This window comes from Mustela nigripes, chromosome 6 (assembly GCF_022355385.1).
Source record: "Mustela nigripes isolate SB6536 chromosome 6, MUSNIG.SB6536, whole genome shotgun sequence".
NCBI lineage: Eukaryota > Metazoa > Chordata > Mammalia > Carnivora > Mustelidae > Mustela > Mustela nigripes.
This window is the reverse complement of record NC_081562.1, coordinates 136,512-155,783: the sequence shown is the minus strand read 5'-3', so window position 1 is coordinate 155,783 and position 19,272 is coordinate 136,512. Positions and strand designations below refer to the sequence as shown.

The 19,272-nt window shown below is 55.6% G+C and overlaps 1 protein-coding gene across 1 annotated transcript; it reads left to right on the top strand.

Annotated features, from left to right (window-relative positions):
* Positions 1 to 5,685: 5,685 nt before the first annotated feature.
* Positions 5,686 to 16,376, top strand: MAPK8IP2 (mitogen-activated protein kinase 8 interacting protein 2). Its single transcript, XM_059401657.1, has 12 exons — positions 5,686 to 5,981; positions 6,971 to 7,076; positions 8,785 to 9,078; positions 9,229 to 9,322; positions 9,421 to 10,653; positions 10,982 to 11,057; positions 11,191 to 11,363; positions 11,457 to 11,566; positions 12,287 to 12,391; positions 12,524 to 12,594; positions 15,191 to 15,289; positions 15,636 to 16,376. Exons 1-12 carry the CDS (start codon positions 5,917 to 5,919, stop codon positions 15,706 to 15,708), a joined length of 2,499 nt encoding a protein of 832 aa, XP_059257640.1. The 5' UTR covers positions 5,686 to 5,916; the 3' UTR covers positions 15,709 to 16,376.
* Positions 16,377 to 19,272: the final 2,896 nt, after the last annotated feature.

The window sequence follows — 19,272 nt, the reverse complement described above, 5'->3', positions numbered from 1 at the left end:
AGAAATGTGAGAGAAGGCACTAATTTTGTGGTACTTCTTAATGGTAGCCCTAGGAAACAAATATGTACCCTTTGAGATGTAGAAGACAGAGACAAGTCAAAGAGCCTGCTCAAGGAGGAGAATTTAATAAGAAACCAATCCTCTACAAAGCTTGTACTTCAAAGAGTTAAATTATAAGCGTGAATGAAAGATATACTCTGTCCTTTGGGGACTGCAAAGAAAGTTGTTTTAAATTTGGGGCAAAATGGAGTGTGTGTATGTGAGAGAGAGAGAAAGAGAGAGAGAGAGAGAGAAAGAGAATCAGAGATAGAGATAGAGAGACAGAGGCTGAAAATTTAGAATAAGAAGCTGGCCTCATATAAGTTGGCAATTCCAATTCATATGGTCAGGGTGGTCCAAGAAACCTTCAGTGGGACACTGAATGTAGAATGGTCTTGGTAATTCTCATAGGAGCCTGGTAGAAGCAAACACAAATTGTCTCTGATACCTACCTTTTTCCTAGACCACAGAGTTTCCCATAAATACAATCCCAGAGCTAATGAGCATTCTAAGGTAAAGAAAAAACAAAACGCAAGAATTAAACAGCAAGATAATGAGGAATCACGAGACAAACCAACAGTAGTCATAGACATTATTTCAGGTAATAGAATTATCAAATGCATTATAAAAGGCTTATGTTCAATATAATTTAAGTAATAAAAGGCAAGGTTGAAAATATGTGTAGAAACTATGAAGAATAATCAAACATTTTGGAAAGAAGCTCCAGACGGAAGTTCTAAAATGAAAGTTTTAATTTAATTGAGTGTCACTTGAATTTTAATTTCAACTAAATTTAAAACTCTGTGCTCAGCTTTAGCAGCAGATAATAAGCAGCTGAAGAGAGAATTTATGAAGTAAAGTGTGAATAAACTATCCTGAATATTGCCTGGAAAGATGTAGAGATGGAGAGCGTGAAAAAGATGCTAAGAGCTATGGAGGCTGAAACGAGGAGGTCCAGAGGGTCTGAGTGGCGTCCCAGAGGGAGAAGAGAGGGGGCAGGGGAGGCAGTGTTCCAGGGGATACTGGCTGTGAAATCTCCAAACTGATGAAACAATACAGAGAAATCTGCACAGTTGAGTAACTCAGTAAACCTCAGGCAGAAAAGAAAAGAAAAAGAAAAACCCATAATCCTAGATACACTGTATTGAAACTTCAGAAGACCAAAGACAAAGGAAAGAGTCCTAAATGCAGCCGGAGAATAAAGATAAATGACTATCAAGGGAATGGCAGACTGAAGGTGACTTCTCATGGCAACAAGGCGATTCAGGGAAGACAGAAGAGTGACATCTTTGCATTGATGACGGCAACTAATTATCTGACCTAGAATTCTATATCCAGTAAAAATATCTTTCAGGAGTTGAGCAAAATAAAGACATTCTTAGAAAAATAGAGAGTTTATCTCCTAGAGCTCTCAAAAAGAAAATGCTAAAGTATATACTTCAGGGCCACCGGCGGGGGTGGGGGGGTTCAGGATGTTAAGTGGCTGCCTTCAGCTCAGGTCATGGATCCAGGGTCCCTGGATCGAGTCCCACATCTGTCTCCTTGCTCAGCAGGGAGCCAACTTCTCCCTCTGCCTGCTACTATCCCTGCTTGTGCTTGCTCTCCCTCCAAAAAATAAAATAAAAAAATAAAGAACTCCCTTTAACATTAAAAAAGAATGTATTTCAGACAAAAGCAAAGTGGTATCACAGGAAGGTCTGAAATAGGAAGAATGAAGACATAGGAAGAGGTTAACATTTGGATGAATCTAAGTAAACAGTGTTTAAAGCAAAAATTAACAAGGCCTTATGTGTCCTTAAAAGGAAAATTAAAATGCATAATAGAATTTAAATTGGGACAGGACTTAATCCAGTTAGAGTGTTCCAGGTTCTTTATATTGTTCAGGAAGAGGGTAGAGACAGCAATTCACTTCAGGCTTTGTTAAGTTCAACCGGGGTGTCATAAGTAGGAGGGTGCCTGAGTTCAGATTCTTTTAAAAATAGTGGTGGGACAAAGGTTTAAGTACAAGTAGCTGATCTACTTAGGCTTGGGACTGCTTTGATCAGTAGGTATAGCAAAATTGATGCCATATGACTTTCAAAGCTATATCAGAAAAGCCATGCAGTTTCTGCCTAGCCCTCCTAGGATACTCACTCTGGAGGAAGCCAGCCATCTTGTAACAAGTCCCACCACCCTGAGACTACCATGTGTAGATGCTGGTTGACAGCTCTAGCTGAGCTCTCCGTCAACAGTCACCATCTGCTGCCGGCTTTGTGAGTGAGCCCTCTTGAACATCCAGGCTAGCCAATTTCTGACTGTAACCACACCATGCAAGAAGCCCCAGTCAAGGACTTTCAAATCCCAAATTTATGATCAGGAAACTCTAAGCAGAGTAAAATGATTGTCTTAATCCAATAAACTTTGTGGTAATCTTCTACATAGCAAAAGTAGTTGGAACAGGTTTCCTATTAGGTCAAGGAATTGTGGGTGTCATGGTGACACAGTAATAAAGCAAGAAAAACAGGAGGTGGTGTTGGAGAACTGGATGCTTAAAATCAAAATTGAGGAGGTGGTGAATTTATCGGTTATGACACCATTCCTAGTAAGTATGGCTTTTAAGCTTTTCATCATCATTATATATAGTTTTAGCCACTGGCATTTTACTGTTTTGTGTGACTTCTATGCTGAATAGAATAAAAGATTAGTATATATTTATTTATTTTCTTTCTTTTTTTAAAAAAAGATTTATTTATTTATTTGAGAGAGAGCACACACACACATGAGTGAGAGGCAGAGGGAGAGAGAGAGAAGAACTCAAGCAGACTCTGTGCTGAGCATGGAGCCCGACATGGGGCTCTAGTTCCATAACCCTGAGGTCCATGACCTGAGCTGAAACCAAGACTCAGATGTTCAACTGACTGAGCTCCCCCAACACCCTGCATTTACTTATATTCTGATATATGAGAAAATTGTCAGAAAATGTCCTCTGACTGTTTAGAATTGATCTGTGACTGGGATTGCTGAAACGCAAGCTCTGTTGCTATTTCAGTTTTCCCATATAAGTCCAATCAGTTCTGTGTTTTGTACTAGCTGCCCATTCCATTAGTGGACTTTAGAGAAAGCCAAATTATTAAAGTGCTGGAAAGGGAAGGAAAAGAAGTCTGGAAGGACAGTGACAATAGGTGATGAGGAAGTCAAGAGGAAAACCAATAATAGTGCAAAGGGTCCACAAGCTGAGGGAGGGGAGAGCTTCAAGGAAGGGTTGGTCAGGTCCCTGGGGATCTTTCATTCATACAAATATGCTATGAGAATCACGTGAGGTAACACATGTAAATTTGATGAAATGTGGGGACATGTAAGGATCATAAACCCCTTCCACAGATTGTGCCTTTTCATCAATGTATCCCTGAGTTGAGAAGAGCAGAGTCCTGAGAGCTTGGGAGCAAATGGGTCCTAGTGCGAGGAGCATGGGGAGGAGGAACATTGAATGACCATGATGAGGAGCTAAAGCCCATGCCTGGAGCTTTACATGCATTATCTCATGTGATCCTCATAGCATCAGTGTACAGTTGAAGAAACTGGGGTCCATAGGATTGAGTAAATTGCCTGTGTTCAGAAAATTGATCACAAGATAAAGATTGGTACCACAATCTCTCAGACCCTAAGGCTTATGACCTTCCATTTGTATTCTGGGGACAGACAGAAGACTTCAGAGGTAAAACTGGGCATGGAAACCCTGACCTCATGACATTTATACTCCTGGAATCTGGAGGCAAATCATCTGGTAAGTGGGAGGAAAAGAAGGGAAGAGTCTTGAAGAGGATTGCGGGAATGATAACTTGAGGTGGGATTTAGAAATATAAGGCTTCATTCAAAGTTGGTGCAATTCCAGGCAAAGGTAAATCCTGACACTTTTTGTGGGAGAGGTCACTAGAATTGAAACAGTCAAAGACTGTTGGCTGGTCAGAAGTCAAGGAATTGACTTACCAGGGTGTTGGATGGGTCATTTATGTGGATGTCCAAGTTAGCCAGTGTGACGACAAGACAGGATTGAAAGGAAATCTGGGAAGTGGGGGTAGAAACTCTTTGTGAATTCTAGAGAGTGATCTGGATTTTTGTGGGGGAGTTTTTAGTATGGGGGTAGTCAGGGAGTTTTTAGTATGTCCAGAGTCCCTGAAACTCAGAAATGGGGACTGTTCTTAGTGCTCCTAAAATTGAAAAGACAGCATGACAAGGATTTAATGCTCCAGACCTGGTAAAGTCCTTAAGTCCTCTCATTCATTTGTTTCTTCATTCACATATTTGCTGGGCACCTGCTGTGTTCTAGGATCCAACTGGCTTGGAGGTACAAAGAGAGTTAAGATAGTGTATCTGCTGTCTTGCAGCTCTCATTCATTAGCGAGGATAACATAAACTATTAAGTACCATTCTTAGAAAAATACCGTAACTGAGACAAATGTAAACTGTGGTTAGGGCACAAAATAGGGCACAATTTGACCTTGGCTATAGCCCTTCTATCTCAAAGAAAAGAATGATGTTGTCCTTCCCAACATGCATGAGCTCCTTCTGCCTTGTGGTTTCCAGGCATTAATCAAGTGCTTCATCTTTCGCACAGATATAATTTTCCACAGAAGTAGGAAATTTCAGGGCACATAATTTCCATCGGGGGGTAGTTTAAGGATAGTTTCATTGCACTCTTGTTGAAAATCCAGCCTCCTTCTTTAGCCAAATCTTCTCCACAATGCCCCCCTAATCTGCCCTTCCAACCCGACTTTATCAACTGTACTCACAACACTGATCTGCCCTCTCCCACCCCAGTGCCTGCTGACCCTGATCTAATCTAACTCCTCCAGCTGGATTTCAACCATCGCTCTCCCCACGCAGCTCCATTTCAAGTCAGAAAGTCAGAATATGTCAGTCTCCTGAACAGTGCCAATCACATAGTTGGTGCTCAAGAAACAGTTTTTCCAATTGAATGAACATAGCCTCAGGGTTATCACCCAATGCGCATCAGTACCTCTGTCCAGCCTGCGTAGTCTGTACTGTGCACTGAAAGTTCAGTACCGAACTGAAAGTTCAACCCGCAACCTCTGTAGGATCAACTTGGAATCCAGCCGGATCAGCATGCCCTGGTCAGATGTCTCTGTCCAGCACGGATCAGCACCCTCTGGGAGAACAGCTCCTTCAGCCGCGATCAGCACGTTTTAGCGAGACGTCTCCATCGGCCCAATCAGCACCCAGAGGCGGACAGCTCCCAGCCCTGCTTGGGTCTGGATCCGCCCCCAGGCCCAGGCTTGGGACCCCAACTCTTGAGGTTCTTCCGGACGCCAGCGCAGCTCCGGGCGGCGCCCGCCCTTCCACGAGCCCCTCCCCCTCCCAGCGAACCAGTGGTCCGTGGACCCGGACCGCGGCCGTCCTCCGACGTCCCCCCGCAGCTTTCAAACCGAAGGCTCTCCCTCTCCGCCCGCCCCCCCCCCGCCCCGCAGACCCTCCTGTACACGAACTGATCTCGCCCCCACCCTGCCGCCAACCCGCTTCTCACCTCCCCACCCCCCGGAAAAACCAAAGCCGACCGTTCCCGAACCAGAGCCTCTCCGTCAAACCATCTTCTCTCCTCCAACCAGCTTCCCCGCCAGCCCCCTCCCTCCCTCCGCTGTCCCCTCCCTCCGCTCCCGGATCCTCCCTCTCCTCTCCCCTCCCCTGCGGCGCCGCCGCTCGCCTGCCGCGGTGTCCTGGCAGGGTGTCGAGGTGTGTCGGCGGGCGGGGTGTCGCAGGGCGTGTCACGAGGTGACTCGGGGAGGGCTGAAGACCGAGAGAGGGAGCGACGAAGGGCGAGCGGGGCCGTCGCTCCGCGCACCCCTCCCCCCGCCGCAGTCGGCAGGCCTTTCCCCGGAGAAGATGGCGGATCGGGCGGAGATGTTTTCTCTTTCCACCTTTCATTCGCTGTCGCCGCCAGGCTGCAGGTACGCACTCGGGCGCCCCGGGCTTTGGCAGGCCCTTATCTTCCCGCAACCCCCTCCCCGACCCAGTCCCCAGCCTCCTCCGACCCGGCCCTGCCACCCCACCCCCATCGCCTTTGGGGACCCAAGCCCCAGTCTCCTCTCTGTTCCCAAGGCCTCTGACTCCTGCTCCCCATCCTCCTTCCCTGCAGGGTCTCTAATTTTGTCCTATTCTCGTCCCCCCTTTCTAGCCCTAATGACCCCCCCCCCCATCCCGCTGGGATCCAGTGCCGCACCCAGCCTGGGCAGCTGACCCATCAAGGGTGGAGGACCTGGGCTGAGCCTCTGACCCGGCAGCCTGTGTGGGCAGGACACTGAGCCACCTTCTGTGCTTGGCAGTGTCCTTTTGGCCTTGTTGGGCCTGTCTTTGGTAAAGGCCTGTCTTGGCCTGTAGGGCTCAGGGAGGGAGAGAGTTGAAATCAAGCCTGGAGCCCTTGGGGGAAGGGGCTGAGGTGGAGAGAGGATTGGATCCCTGGGTGTAGACCTGTCTCGGGGAGGAGCGGGGAGACAAAGTGGCTAGTAGACTCTGTTCGCTGAGCAGGCCTACCTGCCCCCCCCCCCCCCAGCTGCCGCTGCAGCTTCAGCTCTCCCTCCCCCAACTCTGCTCAGCCGACTCCTCTGAGGCTGAAGCTGTGACCCAGGGGAGCAGGGAGGAGAGGCTGCTGGCTCTCCAAGAGAGAGGAGGAGTGGGAGGAGGGTTGAGGGGAAAGAGGCTCCTCTGGGCTGGTCATGGCTCAGATTGTGGGGGAAATCTGTTGAAGAGCACAGCCTGGGGCTCAAGGTGATGGCAGTATGCGGCTCTGGGAGTTGGGTTTTCTGGAGACCATTGGGCCTAGCAGCTGGGGGGGGGGGGTCCCTCCATAGGGCCAGCATCCAGGCAGGGAGGGAGTCCAGAGTTTATGGCTCTCTAGGGAGCCCTGTCGTTGCTCTCTGACCATGGTCTCCTCTCCCAGGCCTCCCCAGGACATAAGCCTGGAAGAATTTGATGATGAGGACCTGTCTGAGATCACCGATGACTGTGGCCTGGGCCTCAGCTATGATTCGGACCACTGCGAGAAGGTGGGCAAGGGGCTGGGGGACTGGAAGCCTTTCGAGGGAGAGCCTCACTCTGGCTCTGTTTACTGTTCACTTGGAGTTTTCGTGTGGGTCTGAGCTCAGCCTTGAAATAAGAAACCCTCTGATTGTCTCCTCCCTGTGGGCCTCCTGGCTCAGGGTCTTCCTGATATCAAACCTTTCTTTTTTCAGACTGTACACCCTCCACAGAGGGCTGTCCTCAGCATTCCTCTCCTGGCCCCTGTCACTGGGCTAGCTTGGGGGAGGGGAGGTATGCCTTCAGTCCTCAGACCATGTTTTAGGAAGACCCCGCCCCTTCCTGCTGTCTCCCTCCCAGCCCTGTCCCCACCTCTCCTGCCTCCTCTGCCTTGTGTCTCCACCCCTGGTATCTTTTCTCTCCCCATCTCCGGCTTCTTCTCCACCCCCTCCCTGTCTCTCCATGTTTCTGTTTTCATTCATTCAAGAACATTTCTGAGGAACCGCCATGTGGCAAGTACTGGGGATTCCGGGTGTGTGGAAGGAGAATGGGGCAAGTGTTGCCCTTGTCCTTGGGAGCTTGTAAGTCAGTAGGGGAGAAAGACATGTCAGAGGCACTGGCTGGCTGGCTGAATATCAAGGACTGAGTTCCAAGGAATGGGAGCACACTAGGGACAATGAAAGGGGTGGGAACCCAACAGACACTGAGGCCTTCCGGGAGACTTTCCAGGGGAAATGGCACCCAACCTTGCCCTTGGGGAAGACTGGATGGAGCTGGGCGGATAAGGGAGGCGGGGATTTGCTGGCAAAGCTATCAAGTGTGTCAAAGGCCCTGAGGTTGGTGCAGGCTTGGTGAATCCTGGGTTGTCTTCATGCACTCCAATGAGTATCTGTAGGCTAAGTCCTGTTCTCAAGGTGGGATATGTTGGTACACAATATGGACATGGGCCTGTCTGGTGGAGCTTGCAGCCTGTGGGGGGGAGGGGGGTGCAGCAGAATATAGGGATTGTGAATTGGGTTAAAATGCCATGAAGGAAGGAGTGCTGGTGTCAGATGTGATGGGCTTTGGAGATAACATAGGGTGGCATGTGGATTGAAGCTACCCTGAGAAGATCTGTTCCTTAAGCTTAGGAGTTTGAGCTCTTACCAAGAACAGGAATGATCTTTTTGTATCTTAAGCAGATTTTTTAAAAAAAATTATTTTATTTATTTATTTGAGAGAGAGAAAGAGAGAGAATGAGCATGAGAGGAGAGAGATCAGCGGGAAAAGCAGACTCCCTGCTGAGAAGGGAGTCCGATGCGGGACTCGATCCCAGGACTCCAGGATCATGACCTGAGCCGAAGGCAGTCGCGTAACCAACTGAGCCACCCAGGTGCCCCTTAAGCAGATTTTTAAAAGAAGGTTTTTTTTGTTTATTCATCTTAGAGAGACAGCAAGTGAGAGCATGAGCAGGGGGAGGGGCAGAGGGATCGGGAGAAGCAGACTCCCCACTGAGCTGAAAGCCTGGGACAGACACATGGATCATGACCCCCGAGGAAGGTACACTCTTAACTGACTGAACCATCCAGGTGCCCCCTAAGCAGATTTTTAAAAAAACTGCTCAGTTGGTGGGGAGCAGAGTGAACTGAAGTCTTCTCTCCCTTAATTCATAGCTTCTGCTTTCCCCTGTCCTGGGATTTGGAACCCCAAGTCACTGTTGAGCTCTGGCCCAGCTCTGCCTGTCCCCCCTTCTTGCAGGACAGTCTCTCCCTAGGACGCTCGGAGCAGCCGCACCCCATCTGCTCCTTCCAGGATGACTTCCAGGAGTTTGAGATGATCGATGACAATGAAGAGGAGGAGGAGGAAGAGGAGGAGGATGAGGAGGAGGAAGAGGAGGAGGAGGAAGAGGAGGAAGGTGAAGGGGAGGGCAAGGAGGCAGGAGGCCCTGTGTCGGAGGCCCCTGCCCCCGAGACCCTGATTCCTTCCCCCTCCGTGGATGAACCCCACAAGAACCGGCCCACCACTCTCCATCTGACTACGCTGGGAGCTCAGGTGAGCATCCAGACCCACCCACAACATCCTGGAGTTAACCTGGGTTTTTAGCATCTGGGACTCTGCTGCCCATGGCAGCCTGTCCTACCCCTGAAAGCTGGAGACCCCCCTCAGCGCTGCTTTCTTATGGCTCTCCCACCCCACCCCCAGGACTCCCTGAACAACAATGGAGGCTTTGCCCCAGTGCCTCCAGCTTCCTGGCAGGAGACAGTGCTGCGCTCCCCTCCCCAAGAGCCCCTCAGAGGTGAGCAGAGTGGTGGTGCTGGTGGTGGGGTCAGAGCAGGCAAGGGGAAGAGGAAGGGGGCCGAGTGGGCTTGCTGATACATAATCCCTGCTCTGCAGAGTCGCCGGCGTCCCTCCAGCCCGCAGACGCCAGCCCGCGCGGGGCGCAGTCCCCTGTGCGCCTGGGTTGCGATTGTGAAGGGAACCGACCGGCCGCGGGTGCCCCTGCGCCCTGTGGAGCCTCGCCCTCTTCGGATCCTGGCATCGAGGCCGACCTGGGAAGCCGCTCCAGCGGGGGCCGAGGTGGCCGGCGCAGCAGCCAGGAGCTGTCCTCGCCGGGCTCCGACTCGGAGGACGCGGGGGGTGCGCGCCTGGGGCGCATGATTTCGTCCATCTCAGAGACGGAGCTGGAGCTGAGCAGCGACGGCGGCAGCAGCAGCAGCGGCCGTTCCTCGCACCTCACCAACTCCATCGAGGAGGCCTCATCGCCTGCCTCCGAGCCTGAGCCCGAGCCCGAGCCCGAGGCCCCCTGTGAGCCCCCGCGTCGCCCCGCCTTCCTGCCCGTGGGCCCCGACGACACCAACAGCGAGTACGAATCAGGGTCCGAGTCTGAGCCCGACCTCAGCGAGGACGCCGACTCGCCCTGGCTGCTCAGCAACCTCGTGAGCCGCATGATCTCCGAGGGCTCCTCGCCCATCCGCTGCCCCGGCCAGTGCCTGTCTCCCGCGTCCCGTCCTTCCGGGGAGGCCGCGTCGCCCGCCGACGGGGCCACCGAGGGCTCGGAGGCGCCTGCAGGGCGGGGCGGCGTGGAGCTGGTGGACATGGAGACGCTGTGCGGGCCGCCACCCCCGGCGCCCTCCGCCCCTCGGCCCGGCCCCGCCCAGCCCGGGCCCTGCCTCTTCCTCAGCAACCCCACGCGCGACACCATCACGCCGTTGTGGGCTGCCGCAGGCCGCAGCGCCCGGCCGGGCCGCTCCTGTTCCGCCGCCTGCTCCGAGGAGGACGATGAGGATGAAGAGGACGAGGGCGACGCCGATGACAAGGTGGGCCCCCCTGGCGGCAGGGGCGTGGGCCCCGCCGCGCCGCTGGACGCCTCGCTGGTGTACGACGCGGTCAAGTACACGCTGGTGGTGGACGAGCACACGCAGCTGGAGCTGGTCAGCCTGCGGCGCTGCGCAGGCCTGGGGGACGACGGCTCGGAGGATAGCGGTGGCGAGGCCAGCGAGGAGGAGACGGCGGCCGCATTGCTGGGTGGTGGTCAGGGCCCGGAGGACGCCTCTCCGGACAGCCCTGACCTCACCTTCTCTAAAAAGTTCCTCAACGTCTTTGTCAACAGCACATCTCGTTCTTCGAGTGAGTGGGAGGTGGGGCAAGGGGGATGGTCCCCAGCGGGCCCCGGGTAGCCCGAGGGTCCGAGGGTGGTCAGGGCTAGGCGCTGCCCTCTTACCCAGGACCATGTGCCTGCAGCATTCCCCAGGCCCCCTGCGCAGGGTGCGCAGCGGAATGGGGAGAGCTCTTCTGCCTCCGGCCCTTGATGGGCAGGGTCTCCGTCCCTCTGGGACTCGGGACAGCCTCCACCAGACTGCTGAGGGGTGCATCGGGGAGGAACGCAGCTAGGCCTTCCAGTACTTTCCTTCCTCTGCCTCCTCAGTGTCTGTCTCTCCCTGTGTCTGTGTCTCAGGCACCGAGTCCTTTGGTCTTTTTTCCTGCTTGGTCAATGGGGAGGAGAAAGAGCAAACCCACCGGGCTGTCTTCAGGTACAGCCTTTCCCTGCTTGCTGTCCGTGATCCCCCAGCCTTGGTCCACAGACACTGTGGGACTGGGGTGGACACCACCCACTGGGTCTCCTCCCTCCCCCCCAGTGACCTCCCACCTCCCACCGGACCTCAGGTTCATCCCTCGCCATCCGGACGAGCTGGAGCTGGATGTGGACGACCCGGTGCTGGTGGAAGCCGAGGAGGATGACTTCTGGTTTCGCGGTTTCAACATGCGCACAGGGGAGCGTGGGGTCTTCCCTGCCTTCTACGCCCATGCGGTACCTGGCCCTGCCAAGGACCTGCTAGGTGAGGGCCCATCCCCAAGGGGTAGCTTGTCACCCGGGCTTCACCGCCCTCTCCGCCTGCTCTGGGCCCCTGGTGACGCCTCCCTCTCCCCAGGGAGCAAGCGGAGTCCCTGCTGGGTGGAGCGCTTCGACGTGCAGTTCCTGGGTTCTGTAGAGGTGCCCTGTCACCAGGGCAACGGCATCCTGTGTGCAGCCATGCAGAAGGTCAGTCCGGGGTCATCGGCCCCCCTCAACCCCATGGGCTGGCCCAGCCTCTGGAGGACCCGGGCCTCTGGCCGCCGAGGGTTCTGATGGTGCCTTGGGAGCCTCGGGCAGAGATCCCAGCTCTGACTAGGGTCTGGGCACACAGGCCTGGGGCAGAGCTTGGCAGGTCTCTCCCTCCCTCAAACCCTCAGCGGAACTCGGCGTGCTCTGCCGCCTGCTCTGCCCTTGCAGCTTGGTCGCCTGAAGTAGGGCCCCCACCGTCCCCCCAGCTCCACCCTTCCTGCAGTCCGTCTTCCTTTCGTCTGTAAATCAAGACCGACTCTCACACATCCTTTCCTGGGAGTCGTCTGCTCACTGGCTCGTTCACTCGGTAGACGTTTAGTGAGCCTGCCCGTCTGCTGGTCCTGTGGTCTAGTGGGGAAGCAGCAGAGGACCAGGATGGCTCTGTTGCCGAGCACTCCCATCCAGCCCACAGGGATGGACACCGAGGAGGCCAGGGCTGGGGGGCCGTGGTCATGTCTGGAGGAGCAGAAGGGAGTGGCAGGCTTAGTGCAAACAGGTGGCGAGCTGGGCCTGAGCCCGAGGAGTGGCTGAGACCACCAGTTCCTATCTTCGAGGGTTAGAGCCGAGTCTTCATCCGTAATGTGAAATGTTGCACCCAGGGGAGAGAAAGACACCCTTGCAGGGTCCTGAGGCTCTCTGCCCCCAACTTCTTCCCAGATTGCTACTGCCCGGAAGCTGACCGTCCACCTGCGTCCTCCTGCCTCCTGTGACCTCGAGATTTCCCTTCGGGGGGTGAAACTGAGTCTGAGCGGAGGCCCTGAGGTGGGAGTGCTGGGGCCTGAGGCCTGGGGGCGGCTGGGCACGGGTTAAGGCGGGAGGGGCCACTGGAGGGATATCTGGCAGGCGCCCCAGGCCCCGCGGCTAACTGGGCATGCTCGGCTGTCTCTGCTCTAGTTCCAGCACTGCAGTCACTTCTTCCAGATGAAGAACATCTCCTTCTGTGGCTGCCATCCCCGCAACAGCTGGTAAGGGCCTCACCCCCCGAGTCCCCACAAGCCCTGAGCGTTGCCTGGATACAAGCCCCCCTCCCCCACGCTGACTGCCCCACCTGCACCCACATGGCACCCAGTCTGCCCTGGGTGCAGGAGACTGGGTTCAGGCAAGCTCTCATCTGGTCTGGGTGGGGAAACAGAGACACAGGCAAGTATATGCTTGAAGCACCTGTTGGGGTCTGGCAGAAGTCTGTGTGGGGCTGTAGAGACCTGTAGAGAGTGGGGTGAGTTCTCCTGGGGCTCAGGAAGGGCACTGAGGTCCACTCTGCAAGCCTTGGAAGATAAGTCACGGGGTGGGTCTTGGCAGGGAGCCAGCTGAGCTAAGGCTGTGGGTGAGGGGCGCCAGGTGTCTTGGGGGGCAGCTCGGATGAGGCTGGAGAGACACCAGGAGTACTGGGATCCGTCACAGAGCTTGTACTCAGTCCCTTCTGCAGTGTTGTCATGGGGTGACCAGGTGGCCGAGCTGGTCCTGGCTGCCCTGTGGACGGATGGCCCCGTGTGTTCCTGCCAGAGGCCAGGTGCTGCCGAGGCTGTGCAGGGACAGTGTGCTGGGGGCACTTAGGAGGTGGAACAGGCAGGCCCAAGGCTGATGGGATGTAGAGGCTGGCCTGGAGGGAGAACCAAGGGTGGTGCGCCTCCTGGGTGATGGGCAGAGAGTGACCCTTACACCTGGAGAAGGAGTGTGGAGTGAGTAGGCCCGACGTGCTGGGCATGTGGCACTCAGGTGCAGATGCAGTGCCATCAGACCGGCCGTCTGGAGTGGGAGGGAGACGCGGAGGGAAGAGAATCAGCTGGGAGCAGGTGGGTTACTGTGGTGGAGGCCAACTAGACAGGCGGAGTGAGAAGGGACAGCAGGGGGGCAGCGAGAGGACCAGAGCGGTAACCGGCTTGGGTGAGTGCACAGGCTTCCTGCCCAGCCCGGCTCCTGCCTGCTCTTCCCGGTGTCCTCGATGAAGGAAACAGGATGTCACCAGAAAGAAAGGGCCAACCAGAGGCTCGAAAAGACTTGGTGGGCTATGGGGGGAGCCGGTCATCAAGGGCAGGTTAGATGTAGGAGGGACGTGGGGACCGGAGCTGAGGCTTGTCACGGATCTGCGGTCCAGCACTTGTATCATTTGGGCATTTCTGTGGTAACGAGGGTGGGGAGAAGGGCTGTGTCTGCTGCCTGGGGCATGGGGTCAAGCCTCAGCAGGGTCAGAGCCGAACAGGGCAGCTCTGGTACTGCAAGGACTGGTCTGCATGAGGCCCGGGTAGGCAGTGGGCTGAGAACGGCTCTGGCAGGGGGCGGACAACAGAGAATCAGGCCTGGTTGCTTGAACACGGACCCAAGTGCAAGCCCATGAGAGAAAGGTGATCAGACCGGTGGGTCAGGATGGAGGGGAGGCTGTGGGGGGAGCGGACGGGACCAAGGAACTACTGTCCTGGCCCAGACCTTCCTAGTATTTGTCACTTCAGAACTCAGCCCAGTCTCTCACATAAGGAGGCGCTAACGAAATAGTGTTAGGTGAACCCTTAACGCCTCTCTTCGTGAAGCAGGCAGCGATGAGGGTTGTGCTGGACTTGCAGGACCTGGATGAGGCTGGAGTATGTGGCCTGTAAGGTCCCACACCGGCTGTGTGTCCTTGAGCAAATTTCTGACCATCTCTGGGCCTCAACTCTGTCCTCTAGAGACAGTAGATCAGGGCACCTACTTCACAGGGCTGTTGGGAGGGGTATGTGGGTTAGTAGTACTAATAGTAGTAGTATTAGTAGTCATAGTACTAGTAGTACTAGTAGTTGTGCCTGGGGCTTGGTAAGCGACATCTGAGTGTTGGTGACCATAGGTGTGATTGTTTGACCACAGCGTTTGAGACAAGGCTGTCATAGATACACGAGCATGGCGTCTTGGCAGTGTCTCTGCCATGTGGATTCCCATGCTGTGGAACCACAGACCCAAGTCCAGTTGCTGTGGACTGGAGCAGCCACTGTCAGGGGAGTCTTCGGGTCTTCTGCTGCACTGCTCTAACAGGCCCTCCCTCCAGACCAGGTTTTGTTAATGTCTTAGACGAGCAGGACGGGGCAGACTCAGGAGAGGGCTGAATGAGACTGAGCTGGGGAAGTGACCCCAGCCGGTGACCGAGCCAGGGTGGGAGCTTTTTCTCCATGAGGGTTTAGCAGATTGGGGCCAATGCCCAGCCCAGCTCAGAGCTCAGATCATGGCTGTAGAGGTGGCGGGAGCAGCCGTGGGGCTGGGCTTGGGCGACTCGCACCAGGAAGGCGGGAACGAGCCCCCACCCTGTGGCCTAGGGGCAGGCTCCGGGTGGGGGGCCCTCCCTGTCCCAGAGAAATTCACACAGGTCACTTACCCCTTGTAGGTGCCTCGCACCGTGCTTGGACTGGACCCCAAAAAGGCGCCTTCAGACCTTTAATCTGTGGGACTCACACCTTTTCCATCCCTCCTCTGTCCCTGAGCCCTCTGTTCCTGACTCTTGTCTCTGGGTCCCTGGGGGCCGGTGGGGAGGACCCAGCGGTGTGGTGTGGGTTGGTGCTCTGACGCCCCCCACCCACACCAACCCCCCCTCCCCCGCAGCTATTTCGGCTTCATCACCAAACACCCTCTGCTGAGCCGCTTCGCCTGCCACGTCTTCGTCTCCCAGGAGTCCATGAGGCCCGTGGCCCAGAGCGTGGGGTGAGTGGGGTGGGGAGTGCCCGGGTGGGAGCTCAGGGCTGGGAAGACGGGCAGGAGGTGGGGCCTGGGAGCAGACAGGGTGGGGAGGAGAGTGTGGGTGGGAGGGAGGGAGACCGAGGGTCCGGAGTGGGTGGCAAGCACATTTGAAGACTTGGGGCAGGAGGGGTGTTTTTGGGACGGGAGGGACACAGTTCCCCGAGCGTGTGCTCAGCAGGCCCCAGGGCGGAGGAGTGGGGTCTGGGGATGAGGGGCGCGCCCCGGGGGTGAGGAGGGAGAGCTGCGGGCGGGGGGCAGGGGCGGCTTGGGGGGGCCCGCATGGCTGGTAGACCCTCTCCCTGCCCCCCAGCCGCGCCTTCCTGGAGTACTACCAGCAGCACCTGGAGTACGCCTGCCCCACAGAGGACATCTATCTGGAGTAGCCGCCCGCCGCCCTCCTGCTGCAGGGGCCGCCGGGCTGGGCGCCTCTCCAGAAGCCACCGCGGCTTTGGCAAGAACTGGATTGGGGGCGCGTGGGAACCGCCGTCGGGGAGTTTCCTCCGTGCTCCCCAGGGGCCGCAGGAGAGAGGAGTCCTCTCCACTTTCCCTCTGACCCGTTCTTTCTCTCTGTGTCCCCCTCTTCCGCCCCTTGATCTCCTCCTAGCTCCTTGTTTCTGTCTCTGCCCCTCTCTGTGCCTGCAAACCCTCGCCCTCTGCTCTTTACTTGGGGTCAGAACTGGGAGGATCGTAGAGGAAGCCGAGACTCGAGGTGGCTGGTGGCACCAGGCTCCCAGGCCACCCCCTCCTGCCCCTCCCCTGTGATTTATAAAGGAATTTTAATTTTTATAGTGAATCTCAAAGGATTACCCCATCCTTGACCACAGGGATAAAGAGAGGGACCCCCATACTGCCCCACATGGAGCTCGGGGGAAGCAGGGAAGGGCCCCCCAGAAGGGCCCTGGGGGAGATTAGAGGTAGCTCTTGATGCTAACCCCGAGCCCGCAGATGCTGGGAGGGGGTGCGCACCCCGGCCCTGGCCACACCAGCGTCCGCTTTGCCGCTGCAAACACTCCCTGCAGTCTAGCGCCTCAATAAACTCTGCTTGGTGTGACACTGGCTGTTTCTGGTGGGGGGCCCAGCTCGGGGGCCGGGGGTCCAGGAGCTACCCTTGCCTGTGTTGGAACCGTGAGAAGATTTAGCCCTGCAGTGCTCTCCGAGGTCATGCCACAGGCTCCCTGGGGATTGTCCCAAGATGTACTTGATCTGCGTGCATCTCAGCAGGGTCACTGAGGCGAGAGAGGAGGGGCTGTGGTCACTCTCAGTGTTCCTTCCGGAACGGCTGGGGAGCCGGTCGGGCTCAGATCAGCGTGTGCGTGTGCTCATGGGTGTTTATGCACGCGTGTGAGTGAGAAAGAAGGGGTTAGTCTGCTCAGATCTTAAAAGATTCTCCACAGAAAGCCAGAAGAGAGGAGGTGGCTCTTTTTCCTGATGCCTCTAGGTGGTTGTAGGGACTGTCTAACAGAGAACGGGATTTGCTGGCTCTGGGGCCCCAGGGGAGCCCTGGCTCTCGGGTGCTGAGGTCAGCGTGGTGGGCCTTTCTGAGGGCCTTTCTGGGTCCTCCCTGCGGAGCCTGGGACCAGTGCAGCCCTGGGAAGACCACAGGTAAAGGTTATGAAATGTGAGCAAAAGGACAGATTCACTACATATGAATTTTAAACTACTATCTATAAAAATCACACGCCTCTCCACAAATTGAGTTGATAAATGCCCCAGACCTTTGGCACGTGGACAGCCCCAGCAGCAGAACGGGGACCTGGACCAGTCTTAAGGGACGTGCAGCTGGTAAGCCGGCACGCCGGAACCTTCCAAGGCTGCTGTCAAGAACACGAAGCAGAATGTCTGTGAAGACTTTGCTACTGACTGAAGCTGGAAGAGGCAGAGAGCGCTCCGTGTGTCTGTTTGAGACGTGCACCCCTCTGCGCCTGGCAGGGAGCCTGGGCCTCGGACCCCTCTGCTGTGTCACCGTCGGGACCCAGCGCCCACCAGCTCCCTCTGCTCTGCCTTCGCTGTCAGGCAGGAGTTCTTCACGCCGTGCCACGGCCCTCGTCCGTCTCGGGAAGTCACCACATGCCTGCTCGCACCCCCACCTCAGCGCCTCCGGCTCCCCCGGGTTCTCTGCATCATTAACGTTGCCCCGCAGCTGGCCCTTCAGCTCAGCTGCTGGACAAGCCCCAGTCCCTTTCCCTGGAACAGCTCCCTCTCAGTAGGACCCTTCCCATATCGCTCACCTTCCTTCCACCTCTTTGACCTTGCTTGTGCCTCCCTCTCGTCCCCTTTCCAACTGCTCCTTGGATCCTAGGGTTTCCTCCAGCTCAGCTGTCTTGCAGACCCTGTCCCTGGCTCCATCCTGGGTCCTCCCTGGCTTCTTGGCTCAGTTGTCTGCGTGCGTTGACTCACCACCCCCAGCTGACCTCCAGGCCACTCCTTCCACCAGTCAGGGGGCCTGTGCTTTGCAAAGTTTCAAGATTGTAATGACGCTGCTGTGAGCCCTGAGGTGCAGAGGGCCTGAGCGGCTCTGAGGGGCCACGACGTTTCAGACGCACGTGAGCCTTCCCTGCCTGCTCCTGTTCAGCGATGCTCTGGGTTTTCCGGTTTCTTCTCCAGCGTCTCAACTGGAGTTGCCCTAGATCCCCATGGCTGCCACCTCCATCCCTACCCCGTCACTCCTATGTCTGCCCCTTCACACACACAGCCCTCCCGTCAAACCACCTTGATTTTCCTACGTCTTTGTGCATCAAAAGCCTCCTCCAGGAACCCGGCCTCAGCCTGCGTCCGAGAACCCACTTGCCCCCCATGTCCAAGAACCCACCTGGCCCTCCAGCCAGATGAGTTTTTATTTTTATTTATTTTTTAAAGATTTTATTTATTTATTTGACAGAGAAAGATCACAAGTAGGCAGGCAGAGAGAGAGCAGGAAGCAGGCTCCCTGCTGAGCGGAGAGCCCAATGCGGGACTCCATCCCAGGACCCTGAGATCATGACCTGAGCCGAAGGCAGCGGTTTAACCCACTGAGACCCCCAGGTGCCCCCTAGATGAGTTTTTAAACAGAAACTGGAGCAGGCACTCTCTCTCTCTTTTTTTAAATTTAATTTGATTTTTTTTCAGTGTTCCAGGAGTCATTGTGTATGCACCACACCCAGGGCTCCATGCAATCTGTGCCCTCCTTAAAACCCACCAGCAGACTCACCCAACCCCCCCACCCCCGCCCCTCCAAAACTCTCAGAGTTTTTTTCTCAGAGTCCACAGTCTCTCATGGTTCCTCTCATGGTTCCTCTCCCCCTCTGATTTCCCCCAACTCCCTTCTCTTCTCCGTCTCCCCATGTCCTCCGTGTTATTCCTTATGCTCCACAAGTAAGTGAGACCATATGATAACTGACTCTCTTGGGCACTGTCCCTCTTAAACTCCACAGTGGCTCCCCACTGGGTCGGCTAGTCCCTGCCCCTCTCAAGAACCCCCTCCCTCCACCCTATTTCTGCCCTAGAACCTCTGAGCACCCCAAGGGCAGCCGCTGTCCTCTGTGTGTTGCTGGGTGGCCTATCCTCCTCCTGGTCGCTGGGGGGCTGGAGCCCGGGAGCTGGGTAACCCTAACCCTGGCAGAGGCTGTGGGAGACGAGCCCAAGAGAGCAGGGGTGCAGCTGCTGCCCTCGCCCTGGAGCTCAGTGCAGGGCTTGGGCACATGTATTGATGCCTGCCAACCCCCCCATGGACGTGAGCAAGTCTCTAGCATCAGGACTCTGATCTCCGGAGACCTGGCTAAGGAGAGCATCCTGAATTAAAACGTCTATACACATTCTTGTTTAAAATATTGAAAGAGTAAAAATAATCCAAATTTTGACCAACTAAAGGTATATTGACTTAATTGAAATATTGGACAGATATGAAGAAAAGTAATATGGAAAACAGTCATGCTATTATGGGGAAATGTGCAGGCCCTGCGCTAGACACT